The sequence below is a fragment of the Anomaloglossus baeobatrachus genome (genome assembly GCF_048569485.1).
Source record: "Anomaloglossus baeobatrachus isolate aAnoBae1 chromosome 5 unlocalized genomic scaffold, aAnoBae1.hap1 SUPER_5_unloc_4, whole genome shotgun sequence".
NCBI classification, from domain to species: domain Eukaryota; kingdom Metazoa; phylum Chordata; class Amphibia; order Anura; family Aromobatidae; genus Anomaloglossus; species Anomaloglossus baeobatrachus.
The window spans coordinates 502,501-521,210 of NW_027441808.1; the positions used below are offsets into that span (position 1 = coordinate 502,501).

General features: G+C 49.2%; 1 protein-coding gene across 1 annotated transcript in view; it reads left to right on the forward strand.

The window, feature by feature from the left end:
• LOC142259228 (uncharacterized) overlaps positions 1 to 18,710 on the forward strand; it is a 138,828-nt gene that overhangs the window by 21,864 nt on the left and 98,254 nt on the right. Inside the window, 2 exon segments of the mRNA XM_075331718.1 lie at positions 10,842 to 12,169; positions 15,206 to 15,226. Of these exon segments, the coding sequence (XP_075187833.1) occupies positions 10,842 to 12,169; positions 15,206 to 15,226 (1,349 nt within the window).

Sequence of the window (18,710 nt, forward strand, 5' to 3'; positions counted from 1 at the left end):
GTCGTCCGTATCATCCGCAAACCGCATGTGACCGGATCCTGTGGATTAAATGTGCAGCGCATGCAACCGTTATTTTACCGGATCCTTCTGCAGCGGGACACAGAATTTATCGGCCGGCGCTGGAGTCAGCTGACTCCTGATCTCACAGCCCGCACACGCTGCAATAGCTGCAGGTGGGCTCATTCACATGACCGTTCCGTTTGTCCTGGTCAGTTTATGTTTTTTTGCGGACCCACAGACAGGACCATCTTTTCAATGTCTTTTGTGTAGGATCGGATGGTACACGGTAGCACTTCCATGTGCATCCGATCCTACAAAAAAAAAAACACATCGGATGCCGTATGTCCGCTCCGTTATTATGGAGCATGTCCTATTCTGTTCCGTAATAACGAACCGTGACTCAATACAAGTCAATGGGTCCGCAAAATTCCCGGAATCAACACGGAAGCACTTCCGTGTGACTTCCGTTGGGTGCCCGTGCAGTCAGTGTCCCGCTCCAGCCCCAGCCCCGCGGCTGCCCGCTCAGCAGTGTCAGCAGCGGCCCGCACTGCAGTGTCAGCAGCCTCGGGGATGACCAGCGCTACCGTCAAGAGGTTAGTAAGTTCATTACCTACGGTGATGAAGTCCTGCCTTCCTGACGTCAGCGGTCGTCGCTGCCTTCTATGCCCGCCGCTTGTCACATCACCTCTCGCTATCAACCCGAGACTGTGACTAGTGGTGACGTCACGGGCCGCTCGCGATACTTGGTTTGTGAAGGCGGCGGTCATTGAACTCGGTGACAGCGCTGCTGTCAGGAGTTCAGCGATCATCGCAGGTAATATACCTCGCTAACCTCCTGATAGCAGCACTCGTCATGCCCTGCAGTGACCTGGGCTGACCTATTGATGTTAGCTCAGGTCACTGCACGGCTCTCCCAGCCAATGGGGAACATTCTGTTCTTCATTGACTGGGACATTGACTATGGTATGGATCATCGTGGGACCCCCTTGTATTTGTCACGCTTCCCGGTCCCCTTGCCCCGCTCTCCGGTCCCCCTGGTCCGCTCCCCGGTTCCCGGCGGCGTTCCCTGCTCACCACTCCGGTCCCGGCCTCTTCTTCCTCGCCTGCGCCCTTCATGTGTCCTGCTCCCGGCGCCCCTCTGCGACGTGGGACACTCACCCGGGCACTCCTGCTTCCTCTGCACCGCTCCCTGGACTGGCTTCTGGCACACGGGCCTCGCGCATGCGCATAAGGGCGCGCGCGGTCATTGACCCTCTCTTAAAGGGCCAGCACCCAGAAACAGGAAATTGCATAGACAGGTACAGGGTATATTAGGATTCTCTTTCCTGGTGGGCGGGGCCTGTTCTACGTGTTTAGTAAGCTAGGAGTTCAGGTCCCCGTATTGCTGTGTCCAGTATTAACCCCTGTCTGTCTCGCAGAGCCTGTCCTGCCACGCCAGCTGGTCCTGACCACGTCCGTTCCAGTACTACTGACGGTGACTTCGGCGGAAGTTCCACCACCTCTGCAGCTCCGCCAGTCTCCAGTCCCTGGCTCCGTTTGGTGACCCGTCTCCTCGCTCAGCAGGTTCCGGATTCAGTCTGACCCTTCAACCCGGCCTCGGACCCTGAGCCTCGTCACCCGGACTATCGTCTAGAACTCCGTGTTCTCAGCGACATCTACTTTCCAGCTCTCCTACGGACTGGCTTGCTACCAATAGTGCTTCGGCTGCCGTGCATCAAGACCCTTTGGCGGGGTGACCGGCCTGGCTGCCACACCAGGGGAACCCGGTGTACGGTCCAGTGTTTCCACCACCCGGACATAACAACTAGAACAGGCCATGGATCCCGCCGAAGCACTAGCGGCCCAGCTGGGCAACTTGTAGCAGGAACTCGGCCGACAGCGCGAGACCCAGTCCCGCATGCTGGCCTTCATGTCCTCGGTGGATGCTCGCCTGAACACGCTGCAAGCAACAGCCACGTCCCTGGCATCTCAGGCTTCTACAGCTCAGTCCACGGCCGCTGTTCCCGTGGCGGCTTCCTCGGACACTTCTAAACTCCGCTTGGCCTCTCCACCCCGATATGCCGGAGATCCTAAGACCTGCAGAGGATTCTTGAATCAGTGCTCCCTCCACTTTAAGCTGCTTCCACACCTGTTTGCCTCCGACCAAGCCAAGGTGGCGTTTGTGATGTCCCATCTGGAGGGAGAAGCACTGGCCTGGATGAACCCTTTATGGGAGAAGGAGGATCCGGTAACCACCAACAACCAGGAATTCCTGCAGGCTTTTCGTATCACCTTTGACGAGCCCGGACGCGCCTCCGCTTCCGCCTCATCGCTCCTCAGGCTACGTCAGGGGACTTTGACGGTGGGTCAATATGCTATCCGCTTCCGCAACTTGGCCTCAGAATTAGGGTGGAAAAATGAGGCCCTAACCGCCGCCTTCTGGGAGGGACTCTCGGGCCGTTTTAAAGATGAGCTGGCTGGTCGTGACGTGCCTTCCACCCTGGATGCCCTGATCGCTCTAGCGACCCGAGTGGATCTTCGCTTTCAGGAACGATCCAAAGAGGTGTCCCGCGAGAGGCGTCCGATACGGCACTCCTCCCCACCACTGAAGTCCATCGCTCCCCAGTCAGCGTCACCTGGCGCTTCTACCTACGAGCCCATGCAGATTGACCGCCTGAGGCAGTCTGAGCAACGCAGAGCAGAACGACTAGCAAAGGGTCTCTGCTTCTACTGCGGAGATGGCACACACCTGCTACGTTCCTGTCCTGAGAAGCCGGGAAACTCCAAAGCCTAGGCTTGGTAGGAGAGGCCACCCTAGGTGCTGGGACTCTCTCAGACTCCGTCACATGGACTGTTCAAGTGACTACAGAAGAGACCCGGTTCACGGCAGAGGCATATCTCGATTCCGGAGCAGCAGGCAACTTCATCCAGCAAGCCACGGTGGATAAGTACCAGGTGCCAGTTCTCACACTAGAAAAACCGCTGGTGATCGCCTCTGTCAATGGGAGACCTCTCTCTGACACCGTCTCGTTGATCACCAAGCCTGTGGAATTACGGATCGGTGCCCTGCACACCGAAAATATCACCTTCTACGTCCTCCCGCGCATGTCTCATCAGATCCTGCTGGGACTCCCATGGTTACGGGCACACGAACCGTCGGTCAGCTGGAGTACAGGTGAAATTACCCGATGGGGCTCCTCGTGTCACGAGAGATGCCTGAAATCCATACAGCCCATCCGACGACCTCCGGTTCCAGAGTCTCTACCAGGACTGCCTTCTGCTTACTGGTCCTTCACGGACGTGTTTGATAAAAAGGAGTCAGAGGTACTGCCGCCTCATCATCCCTACGACTGTGCCATCGACTTACTGCCGGGAACTACGCCTCCTAGAGGTAGGATATACCCTTTGTCCCCTGCTGAAACACGGGCCATGTCTGCCTATATCACCGAGAGCCTGGCAAAGGGGTTCATTCGGAGATCCTCGTCCCCTGCCGGAGCAGGTTTTTTCTTCGTCAAGAAGAAGGAAGGTGATCTGCACCCTTGCATTGACTACCGGGGATTAAACCAGATCACCGTAAAAAACAAATACCCTCTGCCACTCATCCCCGAACTATTCGATCGGCTCCGAGGAGCTCGTGTATTCACCAAGTTGGACCTCCGTGGGGCATATAACCTGGTTCGCATTCGCTCTGGAGACGAATGGAAGACCGCATTCAACACTCGGGATGGGCACTACGAGTATTGTGTCATGCCCTTTGGTCTGTGTAATGCTCCGGCAGTCTTCCAAGAACTGGTGAACAACGTGTTCAGAGACCTCCTCTATGTCTGTGTCGTGGTGTATCTGGACGACATCCTGGTCTTCTCTCCGGACCTACAGACCCACAGAGAGAACGTTCAGCTAGTACTCCAAAGGCTCAGAGAGAACCGTCTGTACGCCAAGTACGAGAAGTGCGTCTTTGAAAAGTCGTCTCTTCCCTTCCTGGGTTATGTAATCTCTGACACTGGCCTGCAGATGGACCCAGAGAAAGTGTCTTCCATCCTCAACTGGCCTCCTTCCGGACTGAAGGCCATCCAACGCTTCCTCGGCTTTGCAAACTATTATCGTCAATTCATCCCGCACTTCTCTGCCCTGACTGCGCCTCTCTCTGCCTTGACTAAGAAGGGAGCTAATCCTAAGGACTGGCCACCGGCGGCCGATGCCGCGTTCTGCTCTTTGAAACAGGCGTTTGCTTCTTCCCCGGTTCTCCATCGCCCTGAATTGAACCGACAGTTCACCTTGGAGGTGGATGCCTCCTCCTCAGGGGCCGGGGCAGTGTTGATGCAGAAATCCTCCACCGGGAAGATGGTCACTTGCGGATTCTTCTCCAAGAGCTTCTCGGCACCCGAACGCAACTACACCATCGGTGATCGGGAGTTACTGGCCATCAAGCTGGCCTTGGAGGAATGGCGCTACCTCTTGGAGGGAGCAGTATACCCCGTGATCATCTACACAGACCACAAGAATCTGGAGTACCTATGGTCAGCCCAAAGACTGAACCCGCGACAAGCCCGCTGGTCCTTGTTTTTTGCTCGATTTGATTTCCAACTCCATTTTCGGCCCGCGGATAAGAACGTGCGGGCAGACGCCTTGTCTAGGTCCTTCGTGCCCGTGGAGCAGGAGGACGAGACGTTCCAGCCCATCATCAGCCCCAGTAAAGTTATTCCGGTGGCTCCTGTCGCTCTGCCTCAGATACCCCCAGGGAAGACCTATGTCTCAGATACTGACAGACAGAGAGTCCTGCACTGGGGTCATGCCTCGAAGATCGCCGGCCATGCTGGTCAGAAGAAGACTTGGAGTATGATTGTCCGTCACTATTGGTGGCCGTCCCTCCGTAAAGACGTCGCAACCTTCGTCTCAGCCTGTCCATCCTGTGCATCGGAACAAGACACCCAAGCACCTACCATATGGACGTCTTCTGCCTCTGCCCATTCCTTCCGTTCCGTGGCAACATATTGCAATGGACTTCATTACGGACTTACCCTTGTCCTCTGGACACACGGTCATATGGGTTGTGGTGGACCGTTTCTCGAAGATGGCTCACTTCGTTCCCATGGCCGGGCTGCCCTCTGCCCAGTAGCTAGCTGACTCCTTCATACAACACATATTCCGATTGCATTGCTTTCCTGCTCACATTGTGTCCAACAGAGGAACTCAGTTTACCTCGCGCTTCTGGAGGGCTCTCTGCAAACATCTGGGAGTATCCTTGGACTTTTCTTCGGCCTACCACCCTCAGTCGAATGGCCAAGTGGAACGGGTCAATCAGATCCTGACTTCCTTCCTGCGCCACTACGTCAACATCCATCACGACGATTGGTCCACGCTCCTTCCTTGGGCTGAAGTCTCCCACAACCAACACATCAGCGAGTCCACCTCCAGCTCTCCCTTCCAGGTCGTTTACGGACTTCAGCCTTCTGTTCCGCTGCCAGTATCCTCGGCTTCCGATGTCCCTGCGGCAGATGCTCTGGTCCAGGACTTCTCAGCTATATGGAACTCTGTCAAGACTTCCCTAGAGCGTGCTTCTTTGCGGATGAAGAGACATGCGGACAAGAGGCGCCTGGATCCCCCGTGTTTCTCCCCAGGTGATCTGGTCTGGCTTGCATCCAGATATGTCCGATTGAAGTTGCCATCGTACAAGTTGGGTCCTCGTTACATCGGGCCGTTTAAAGTCATCAGCAAGATTAATGCTGTCTCCTACAAGCTGCAGCTCCCGGCCACGATGCGGATACCCAACTCCTTCCATGTCTCCTTGCTCAAGCCTGTTGTCCTTGGTCCCTTCTCCGCTGGTGCCGATACTGCTCCTCCTCCCATCGCTGACGATGACATCTATGTGGTAAGGGATATCGTGGCCATGAAGACCGTGCGAGGTCGGCAATACTTCCTGGTGGACTGGGCGGGTTATGGTCCCGAGGATAGGTCCTGGGAGCCCCGGGAGAATGTTGGCACTCCTCTGATTCGTGCCTTCCTGTCCCGGTTGCGGGGAGGTGGGGGGGGGGGGTACTGTCACGCTTCCCAGTCCCCGTGCCCCGCTCTCCGGTCCCCCTGGTCCGCTCCCCGGTTCCCGGCGGCGTTCCCTGCTCACCACTCCGGTCCCGGCCTCTTCTTCCTCGCCTGCGCCCTCCATGTGTCCTGCTTCCCGCTCCCGGTGCCCCTCTGCGACGTGGGACACTCACCCGGGCACTCCTGCTTCCTCTGCACCGCTCCCTGGACTGGCTTCTGGCACACGGGCCTCGCGCATGCACATTAGGGCGCGCGCGCGGTCATTGACCCTCTCTTAAAGGGCCAGCACCCAGAAACAGGAAATTGCATAGACAGGTACAGGGTATATTAGGATTCTCTTTCCTGGTGGGCGGGGCCTGTTCTACGTGTTTAGTAAGCTAGGAGTTCAGGTCCCCGTATTGCTGTGTCCAGTATTAACCCCTGTCTGTCTCGCAGAGCCTGTCCTGCCACGCCAGCTGGTCCTGACCACGTCCGTTCCAGTACTACTGACGGTGACTTCGGCGGAAGTTCCACCACCTCTGCAGCTCCGCCAGTCTCCAGTCCCTGGCTCCGTTTGGTGACCCATCTCCTCGCTCAGCAGGTTCCGGATTCAGTCTGACCCTTCAAACTGGCCTCGGACCCTGAGCCTCGTCACCTGGACTACCGTCTAGAACTCCGTGTTCTCAGCGACATCTACTTTCCAGATCTCCTACGGACTGGCTTGCTACCAATAGTGCTTCGGCTGCCGTGCATCAAGACCCTTTGGCGGGGTGACCGGCCTGGCTGCCTCACCAGGGGAACCCGGTGTACGGTCCAGTGTTTCCACCACCCGGACATAACAGTATTACACCAGACCTGGATTTGTTTTTCTTTCTAATAAATTGGTGAAAGAGGGAATGTGTTGGGGAGTGTTTTTTCAAATAAAAATGTGTTTGTTGTCTTTTTTTTTTTATTACTGCCTGGGTTGGTGATGTCGGATATCTGATACACGCCTGACATCACTAACTCCAGGGCTTGATGCCAGGTGACATTACACATCTGGTATTAACCCCATATATTGCCCCGTTTGCCACCGCACCAAGGCAACAGGATGAGATGGCGCGAAGCACCAGGACTGGCACATTTAATGGATGCGCTACTTCTGGGGCGGCTGCAGCCTGCTATTTTTAGGCTGGGGAGTGTCCAATAACTGTGAACCTCCCTAGTCTGAGAATACCAGACCACAGCTGTCCGCTTTACCTTGGCTGGTGATCCAATTTTGGGGGACCCCGTGTTTTTTGTTTTAAATTATTATTTATTTAATTTAAAATAACAGCGTGGGGTGCCCTCTGTTTTGGATTACCAGCCAAGGTGAAGCTGCCAGCTGTGGTCTGCAGGCTGCAGCCGTTTGCTTTACCCTAGCTGGCTACAAAAGATAGGGGGACCGCATGTCATTTTTTTTTATTATTTATTTATTTTTTGGCTAAAAACAAGGCTAAGCACCCCTTAGTGCCACATGAAAGTCACAAAAGGGTGCCAGCTTAGAATATGCAGGGGGTAAGACATTATATATGTATTTCTTATCTATCTATCTATCTATCTATCCAGCCCTCTATTCATTCATTCATTCATTCATTCATCCCTCTATCCCTCTGTCTCTATATTTATCTATTCATCTCTATATCTACTCATCTATTTATCTTTCTTGCTGCTTCCGTTTTTGCGGTCCGCAAAAAAACGGAAGGCACGCAGATGTCACACGGATGCCACTAGGATGCATCCATGAAAAAAAGGACCGTTTTTTGTGGCCCGCAAAAACGGAACGGTCATGTGAATGTAGCCTTAACAGCAGTCGCTGCCTGCTGCCGGTCACATGTGACCGTGTGCGGGCTGTGTGTACAGGAGTTCAGCTGAGTTCAGATACGCTGACTCAAGTGTCGGCCGATTAGGCTGGGGCCACACGGGGATTACTGCGATCCCCTCGCATTACACTCGGCTCACGCTCAGTACAGCAGAGCTGAGTGTCATGCGTGTGTCCCTGCGACTGAGGTCCGACTCTGCGAGCAGACCTCAGCAGCGGGGGCGGACCGGCACTCGAGGGGTGGGCCAGCACTGAGGATGGGTGGGAGGGATTTCTCTCCCTCTTTCCTCCGTAGTCCACCGATGTACCGCAAGTGCAGTGCGATTTTTCTCTCACCACATACACTTGAATGGGTAAAAGAGAGAGTCTTGCATTACAGTTGTAGCATGCTGCGATTGTTTTCTCGGTCCAATTAGGGCTGAGAAAATAATCGCTCATGTGTGCTGACACACAGGCTAATATTGGTCCGAGTGGTATGCGATGTTTGATCGCACTCCACTCGCACTGTTTTTCTCGCCGTGTGGCTTAGACCTTACTTGTTCTATGTCCCCCTGCATCCATCGCAGCGTGTGCAGGCTGGAGTTCAGATCAGCTGACTCCAGTGCTGGAGTGAACTCCGCTGACCTCACAGCCCGTACACGCAGCAATGGTTGCAGGGGGACACAGAACAAGTAATTGGCAGACACTGCAGTCATCTGATTACTTGGGATGAATTTAGCAGTAAAATGCTCTGGTGCTCGATGGGCGAAGCCCATGTCGATTTTTTTTTTTTTTTTTTTTTAAACAATTCATTAAAAATAAAAAATAAAAAAAAAATCACATTGTTTGTGGGCTCCCGCTGCATTTTCTATTGTTAAGGGTAACCCAAGCAGCTACTGGCTGCTAACCACCGCTGCTTGGTGTTACTTTCACTGGCAATAGAAATCCAGGGAAGCATTTTTTTTTTATAAAGGTTTTTGCCTGAAAACTTTTTTAAAAAAATGAAGTGGGCTTCGCCATATTTTTGTATGCTAGCCAGGTACAGCAGGCAGCTACGGGCTTCCCCCAACCCCCAGCTGCCTATTTGTACCCGGCTGGGAACCAAAAATATAGAGAAGCCCTTTTTTTTTTTTTTTATTTCATGAATTTCATGTATAGTTTACCTATACTGATCTGGTGAGGTGTTGTGATCCATGTTTATGGGTGTTTTTTGTGCATTTGTGCATTATTACTGTGAGCTGTTGTGGTGTTGTGTCGCCCGGGGACAAGGGGTACTCAGATCCGGGCCACGGGGTCACTTCTGTGAGTATCACGGTGGCGTGACCCGGTCTGTGATCCCAGGCTCCACAGTAAGAAGGGGATTAGGTAAGGGAGATAGTCCGTGACGCCACCCGTGGTGTGCGGTGAGGTAACGGAGCACCGCCGCTGCCGGTTAATGGATCCCGGGGATGGTGGTGGGCAGCAAGGTGGTGATTTCCCTCCACGGGTAGGGTGTTGGTGTCCCGGGACCCCGGTGAGGTGGTGCAGGGTGGAAATGGAGAAGGTCTGAGAGCTGTGCGTCCGGTTGTACTGGGGGATGTTGTTACTCACAGTTCGCTTTGCAAGGAAATTCACACAGAGTCAGGAATTAACCAGAAACTGCCGGAGTCTGCAGCCTTCGGTACGGAGGGTGTTAGTGTCCAACACACGGTGCAGTAGCCCCTGTTCTTTCCCTGCAGCCAGGTGCCTCTCTCTCCACTCTCTTTCTCTTTCCTCCTCAGCCGGGAACGGGGAGTCCGCTCCCCTGCAGTGATCCAGGATCTCCTTCCACACCGGCGGGCCACTACCCTGCCCCGGTCACAGAGTCCCTTCCTCACTACCAGCCTGTCCCAGCCCTTTTGGAGCACGCTTCAGTATCAGCCCGGGAGCTACAACTCCGGGCTCCTCTCCTGTCTCTCTCTCCACACACTCTGCTCCAGCCCCTCCCCTCCTGCTCTGTTTTGCTCTTACACTGGGGGAGGTGGTTTGTCCTGCTGCACTGGTGTGGGATCAGGTTACCAAGGAGGATTAACTCTTTCTGTGACAACCTGGCTTTGCCAGGGCGTCACAGTGTTAACCCTTGTTGTCATTTTTGTTGCTGCCGTCCTGCTCTTTCTTTTCTCCTTAGCCTCTCACTGTTTATTTTTGTGAGTTTGCAATGTGTCCCATCTGTCTTTATCTGTATTTCCATCATAATCCTGCCCCTTCCTTCCCTAGGGGATCACAGATTAGATCTAGTCAGGAGACTAGTAATGCACGAGACTCCGGCATCTCCATCTTCAGGGGTAATCCAGAGGTTAGGAATAGCTTAGGGTCCCCTAGTGTGAGGGACAGTATAGGAGCCCCCTATCCCTCATTATCCTGCAGTCACATTGTGACAATCAATCAGATTATTTACTGTAGTACATTCCAGAGAACTGGTGCTAGGAATGGGACAGCCGAATTAGCAAAGATGTAACTCTTCAGGCTGCTTTACACACGATATCGCTAGCGATCTCGTTAGCGATGTGACACGCCCAGATCATTGCTACAATTTGCCGAGATCGCTCATAGGTCATTTTGTAGCGGTCACATGTACCCATCTCACATACGACGCTACATCGTTCAGCGAGATATTGTTTGACCAAGGCGGTCATGTGGATGTTGTTCGTCGTTGGCAGGGTGTCAAACGTAGCAATATGTCTGCTGCATTCCAAACGGCGAACAATATTTTGAAACTGAACGTCATGTCAAGGATTTTCGCTATTTTTAAGATCGTTCGGAGTCGCACGTAGGTGTCATATGCAACGACGTCGTCAACGACGACAGAAGTGCGTCATGAAAACCATGACCCCGACGACATATCGTCAGATAAATCGTAGCGTGTAAAGGGGCCTTTAGATCTTGATATTGGACAACATATTCAGAATATTTTTTTCCCTAATTTAATTTCTGATGTTATGGTTTAAAAGAATAAATGTACTTTCAAGATAATATCATTAAAAATTAATAACTTTGTGTTTATTTTTAGCAGATGACTGTATTGGGAGTTCAGATGGAAATCTAATATCTTCAGAATTTATAACAGATGATGAAAGTATCCAACATGATACATATGAAGAGCATGCTGTTGTCCCAGATATAAATCCAGTCCTTCCTCAGAAAGCTCTATCATCTGAGTTTTTCAAACAAGCCCAAAATTCCCATTTATCACAGAATTGTAAGCAGAATAAAAGTTACAGAAGGGATGTGGAATATGAAACGGATGAAACGGTTCCTACAAGGGAGAAGACATTTTCATGTTTAAAATGTAGGAAATGTTTTGCCAGGAAATCACATCTTGTTATACATCATAAAATTCACACAGGGGACAACCCATTTTCATGTTCAGAGTGTGGGAAACGTTTTATTGCGAAATCAGAGCTTGTTATACATCAAAGATCTCACACAGGGGAGAAGCCATTTTCATGTTCAGAATGTGGGAAATGTTTTATTTCAAAATCATATCTTGTTATGCATCAAAGATCTCACACGGGGGAGAAGCCATTTTCATGTTCACAGTGTGGGAAATGTTTTATTCAGAAATCATGCCTTGTCAGACATCAGAAAATTCACACAGGGGAGAAGCCATTTTCATGTTCAGAATGTGGAAAATGTTTTTTTCAGAAATCATGCCTTGTTAGACATCAGAAACTTCACACAGGGGAGAAACCATTTTCATGTTCAGAGTGTGGGAAATGTTTTTTTCAGAAATCATGCCTTGTTAGACATCAGAAACTTCACACAGGGGAGAAACCATTTTCATGTTCAGAGTGTGGGAAATGTTTTATTCGGAAATCAATACTTGTTGAGCATCAACGATCTCACACAGGAGATAAGCCACTTTCATGTTCAGAATGTGGAAAATGTTTTATCCAGAAATCAGCTTTTGTTAAGCATCAAAGATCGCACACAGGGGAGAAGCCATTTTCATGTTCAGAATGTGAAAAATGTTTTAGTCAGATGTCATGTCTTGTTAGACATCATAAAATTCACACAGGGGACAAGCCATTTTCATGTTTAGAGTGTGGGAAAAGTTTTATTGCGAAATCAGATCTTGTTATGCATCAAAGATCTCACACAGGAGAGAAGCCATTTTCATGTTCAGAATGTGGGAAATGTTTTATTTCAAAATCATATCTTGTTATGCATCAAAGATCTCACACAGGGGAGAAGCCATTTTCATGTTCAGAATGTGGGCAATGTTTTACTAGTAAATCACATCTTGTTAGACATCATAAAATTCACACAGGGGAGAAGCCATTTTCATGTTCAGAATGTGGGCAATGTTTTACTAGTAAATCAGGTCTTGTTAAACATGTGAAGAAGCCGCACAGGGAAGGGAACCTTTTTCATGTTGTGAATAATTGAAATATTTAACTGGTAAATCAAGTCTTGCCGACCATCAGAAAACCAACAGAGCGGACCAGCCATTCTTGCTTTCAGAATTTGCCAAATGTTTTTAAGAGTAATCAGATCCTGTTGTCCGATGAGCCACACAGGAGAAGCCATCATGATATATTATAATTCAAAGGGTTATATAAGAAAAGTTAGATACAATTGCTCAAGTAAGAATTTGTGAGGAAAAACACCATTTTATTTATTTTTAAACTTATTGGATTTTTTGGACCATAAGACATACCTAGGTTTTGAAGGAGGAATATAGGGAAAAGGATTGACACAAAAAATGTGGTCATCACGCACTGTTATGGGGGGGGGGAATCTGCTGCTGACACTGTTACTGGGATAAAATCCCCCAATTCTTTACTGATGTCACCCATCCTGGGCCCCTTCCAGGTACTGTTGATGTGTCTCCCATCCTTGTGTATACTGTTTATCCATCCTGGTATATATGATGCCCATCTTTATCCCATCCTGGTATATATGATCCCCATCCTGGTATATATGATTCTTGTCCTAGTATATATGTCCCCATTCTTGTATATATAGCCCTCATCTTGGGCCCATGCTGGTATATATTTCCCCATCACACTGCACACATAAGAAAAGAAATGATTATACTCCCCATCCCTCTGCTTTTCCGGTGCACGGTGTTCTCTTCTGATGCTGGCAAGTGACTTCAGCATGTAAGCGGCGCAACGCATGACATTACTGCCATGTGCCCCCAGTTACACGCAGACGTAAGTGTTACAGAATAGTCAGCCATAATGTGCTGAGCAGCCATGTTGTATCTAACAGCCATCTTGGGAAGACTTGAGCAAACTAACTTTGCAGCTAATGAGATGCACTGGCTAGAGTTCTCCCCCCAGAGAAAAGATAGAGATGACATCAGTGTAATTAGCAAGTATAAGAAAAGGTCCAAAAAAGGTTAAATTGAATAGAAGAATACAATTGCGTCAGTTGATAGATGGTGATATGTCGTCATGAATAGCAGGTATATTGAATTGATAAAGAAATTAAGTTGTCAATAGAGTTGTCAGTGTGTGAAGAGTTATGTGAAGTAGAGGCGCCTTCAGGGATCAGAAATGTCAGCAATGACGACACGGCTGAACTAGTGAAAAGTATCATGGAGGCCCATAGGAATCCAATAGTGTTTACCGCAATGCTCGTAAATAATGTTATGATGTATCATTATATTCTTTGTTCTCCAACGTATACGCCTTTCTCTGCAGTATGAGCTTTCCTTTGTGTAACATGTATAAAATCCCCACACGCCTTTCGGGGGACACTTCTTCATCTGTTGCTAATTCTGCTGTTTTGCAAGACACCTGCGTGTGTCATCCTGCCGCATAACCTGTCTTATCTGCTCTGTTGCTATCTCGGAATAAACTTCAGTCTTTGCTTGGAACGGATTGTCTACAACGTCTTCTTAGCTCTCAAGGTCTACGGACATTTTCTTTCAGTAAGCTGCCAGAATATTCACTGCTCCCCACAGCCGGGATTATGGGTTTGGGGAGCAGTGAATATTCAATGTCTAATAGTAGACACACGTGATCGCCCAGTCATAGCAGTAATCGGGCGGCTTCGTAATCATGTGTACCCGATATTAAACAGAGTGAATATTCGCTGCTCCCCATGCTAATAATACCGCCTACTTCTTGGTTGGGGCTGGCTTCATTGCCTAGAGGTGGGCGGGATTATGGCGTGGGGAGCAGTGAATATTCATTTTCTTTTTTAGCTGGCACACTGTTAGCCTTTATGAGAGCCTTTAGGAATATTTGTGAAAGATTTTGATACTGGATTATATTTAGATAATTCACTAATCTCAGGTTGCCCACTGCTTTATTTACTAAAAAGCGCAGCCCCAGATTGGAGATAGGAACTCTGAAGTATATCACATTGTATATAATTGCATTTCAAAACTTGTTGTTTTGTTAATAAATGCTTGTAAATATATATTCTTCATGCCTAGCTTTCTCTATTGTCTAGATGTGATGATTTTGCCTCAGAACCTCTGGCGTTGGCGCAGAGCTATAGACATTTCACACCAAAATAGTGAGGGGAAAATCTATTCACACTTCATCCTAGATATGTGGAAGTTGTTAAGACGCTCTGTTCCCAAATTATCAAAGCTTTTATGCCAAAAAAAACTCACAAAACTTTGGAAAGTTGTGCCAAGATTTGGCATTTTCATTTTGAAATTGGCAGAGTTTGGGTAGGACGGGGGCGTGACAGCACAGCTCCTTTAATTCATGACGAGCTGTGGTGTTCCCTATGCCAGAAATCTCACTCCAGTGTCTGATGGGAGTAATATTTCTAGCATGATACAAGGAGGCACATGCCACTCGCCAAACGCTCCAGATTCATGAGGAGGCATTTACCTCTTCATGAATCAGGAGTGGCCACAGCAGAAATTGGGCTTTTTATGTTATAAAACTGATTCCTTTACAAAGGATAATTGTTGTAATAAAAAAAACTAAAGGATTTTATCTGTCTGATATCCAAGAGATTATTTTTTTTGTGGGGCTACCCACACATAGAGATATACGGAGGGCGTGGCCTGGACGGCAATGTGAAGAGACGTGTTTGTGGAGCTCTCCTGCAAACTCCCTTGATAAATCCCTGAATACCGCTGTTATCACTGCCTCAGCCGGCTGTCAGGAAGATAAGGTGGTGAGGACTTGTCTGGGGTGAGTCTGGTGGATGCAGAGAGGTGCCATGGTCCGTCACAGGCAAAAAGATAATGGAGGCGGGAAAGTCCCCAGCTCTCAAGATGGTGCCATGATAAGGCAGGAAGCTGAGAAAGTTAATGCAGCCTGTCAGGAGAGGATGCAGGTCGCGGCAAGGCTGGAGAAATTTGCCCGGACTTCAGAGAAATCACTTCAGCATACAGATAACAGAGGTGAGGAGGGAGAAGACAATGCCAGCTCTGATGAGATGGGGGATGGTGAAAAGCAGCAAGATAAGACAGGAGAAGTGGAGAAAGCACATAGTGCACAGGAGGCTCCAGAAAACCCCACTTTAAAGGACATTTTTGCAGTGGTGTCTTTTTGTAAAACAGCTCTGACTACCCTGACGAAGCAAGTTAAGGGATTACAGGCAGAGGTTGCTGACATCAAGAAAGACCTCAAGAAAGCCGATCTGAGAACAACGGCTGTAGAGGAGAGAGTGGGGATAACAGAGGATCATATTACAAAACTACAAAAGTCTGAAAAAAACATTTGCACAGCAGATAGCTGAAATCATGGCAAAAAATGATGATTTAGAGAACCGCTCTAGAAGAAATAACATCCGAATTGTCGGCATCCCTGAGAAAGCGGAAGGAAGAAACCCCACTGAATATGTAGAAGACTGGCTCAGGGGGAAAATGGGTGCTAATGTCTTATCTAAGCTCTATGCCGTGGAACGTGCACACAGAGTCCCGATGCAGCCACAACCAGCAGGCAGGGGCCCTCGCACTATGCTAGCCAAGCTCCTCAACTACAGGGACAGGGACACTATACTGCGAAAGGCAAGAGACATGGAGGATCTTATGATTGACGGCCAGGGAATTTCCATATACCCGGACTACTCCATTTCTGTTCAAAAGCTACGTATGACTTTTACAGGAGTAAAGAGGCGCCTGCGAGAGATGGGGGTGCAATACTCAATGATGTTCCCGGCAAAGCTAAGAGTGACGGCGTTGGAGCGGGTGCACTTTTTTACAACTCCAGAGGAAGCCATGCAGTGGTTGGACGCAAACGAAAAGCGGATCCGTTTGAAGGAATGAGCTGACTGTCTGAAGCTGCAGTGTGTTGGAGAAGGCCGGCTGAGGCTCTACAACATCCTTAGGAGCTTACAGGGGACCCTTCTTGTTTTTTCTTTTTTTTCCTCCTTCCCTTTGGGATTGAGGTAGTATGCAGGGGGAATGCGAAGGGTTTGATGTGAGCTTCGCAGGACATGGGGACTGCCTAATTAGGCGCGGTGGTGGTATTTACAATTTGAGATTCCAGTTTAATTACTGTTCGCCATTTTACTGTTATATTGGTTGAGTGGAATATGATTATACATAGAAAGGGGGGGAGTGGAGAATTGTTGGAAAAGGGACGAGTTTTAAAATGTATCTAAGAGGGGAAGGCGAGGGAGGTAGGGGGGAATTTAGTAGGGATTATGGACCAGGTTTGGAAAACCCGATGCTTCACGGGAGTACTCGAAAACACGAAGTGGTGGGGAGTAGGAGGGGAGGGGAGCAGGGGGGGAGGGGGGAAAGGGGTAGGGTAGAGGCAGCATGGGGAGATACTACAAGGTTTGATGGTTTTGCTGGGTGGGATAATGGGGGATAGAATTAAGGTGTTGAGTTGGAATATTAGAGGGTTATCAGATAGGTCTAGGAGAGCGGCATTAATTAAATATGTTCAAGACCAGAACCCGTCAGTAATATGTCTACTAGAAACGCATCTAACAAAGGAGACAACACATGTTTTAAATAGGAGATGGGTGCAGAAGGCCTATCACTCCACCTTTTCCAACTATGCAAGGGGTGTATCACTGCTGATCCATAGCTCTGTGCAATATGAAGAGATAGAAGTGTATGTGGATAAAGAGGGACAGTGTGTGGCCGTCAAGTGTAAAATATTTGGCAGACTCATGTGTATAGCTGCAATATATATACCACCTCCATATAAGTGCACCAAACTAAGGGAGATAAGGGAGTTCTCTGAGAAGGGGGGAATAATCCCTTTTTTACTGGTGGGGGACTTCAATAATGTGATAGATCTGTACTGGGATAGGAGTAATAGACCTCCAGGTATCCAGGATAGTTGTATGACTTCGTTTGGCACTCTTATTGGGGAACTTGGAATGGTGGATGCCTGGCGAGTGAGGAATGGGAGGGTATCCTGCTTCTCTTGTTATTCGGCTTCACATAACACTCTATCCCGTATTGACATGGCTCTAGCTAGTGATCTGATGGATGCAATGATAAGCGACGTGCAATATCTGACAAGAGTGATTTCAGATCATAGCCCAATTCTAGTATCCATACGACGGGGGACCCTGACAGGGGGAAGGAGGGGAGAGTGGAAGCTTCATCCAGCATGGATCCGTCATATTAATATGGGGAATATAGAACGGGATCTTGGGGATTTCTTTATCCACAACGAGGGTAGCACTGGTCCGCTGGTGATATGGGATGCGATGAAGGCATACCTCAGGGGGCTCCTGTTCAGGGATATCTGTAAACGTAAAACACAGACGAGGCAGGATGAGAAAGATAGCCTGGAGGCCTTAGATAAGGCAGAGCTGGAAGCAATCCGGAGTACTACTACGGATGCGAAGCAAAATCTTAGGCAGGCGCATGAACAGGTTAATAAGATGCTTTTGGAGAAGGCGGTAAGGAAGCAGGCATTCCAAAAATTGCATTTTTATGAGGAGGGGGAAAAGGTTGGTCATCTATTATCGGTCATAGCTGCAGCTCAAAGGAGTAGTTCATTTGTGCATGGTATGGACACGGTGGAGGGGACACAGGTCACTGAGGTTGAGGAGATCCTTGGGGTCTTTAAAGATTTCTATCGCACGCTATATTCTTCTATTGGAGAGATGAGGGTGGAAGAGGTGGACTCATTTCTTGAGCGAGGTGAGCTTCCGGTGTTGTCTGTGGCGGATAGAGATAAACTGGAGTCACCTATTACTATTGATGAACTGGAGGACGCTCTGCATGGCATGAGCAATGACAAGGCACCGGGAGCAGACGGGCTACCAGTTGAAATTTATAAACAGTTAGAAGAAATCCTATTACCCAAACTATTGAAAGTCTTTGAGGTGGCGGAGGGGGAAGGTATATTGCCTGAATCTATGAGAGAAGCAATAATAGTAGTAATTCCTAAGGAGGATAAAAATCCGAGGCTTCCAGACTCATATAGACCCATCTCGTTATTAACAGCGGACGTGAAGCTTCTGGCTAAGGTGTTGTCAAACCGGCTGACTGGAGTTATATCTAACCTAATCCATATGGACCAATCAGGGTTCATGGCCAATAGGTCGACAGCTGCTAATATCAGGAGATTATATCTTAATCTACAGTTGCCGCCTGACAACCCTGGCCGGAGGGTGATCGCTTCGCTAGATGCCCAGAAAGCGTTCGATAGTGTTGAGTGGGGGTATCTGTGGAAAGTGTTGCAGCATATGGGTTTTGGCCCACGGTTTGTAAAGTGGGTGCAGCTGTTGTATAATAGGCCTACTGCTAAAGTTAGAGTTAACGGTATGACCTCCTCAGCGTTTGAGTTGCACCGGGGAACGAGACAGGGCTGCCCACTATCGCCGCTCCTATTTGCTATTGCAATAGAGCCTCTGGCGGCGGCCATTAGGAAAACAAAGGAGATCCATGGATTTAAGTATGGGCATTTAGAGGAGAAAATAGCTCTTTATGCTGACGATTTATTACTTTTCTTGGGGGATCCATCAGCCTCATTGGATCATGCCA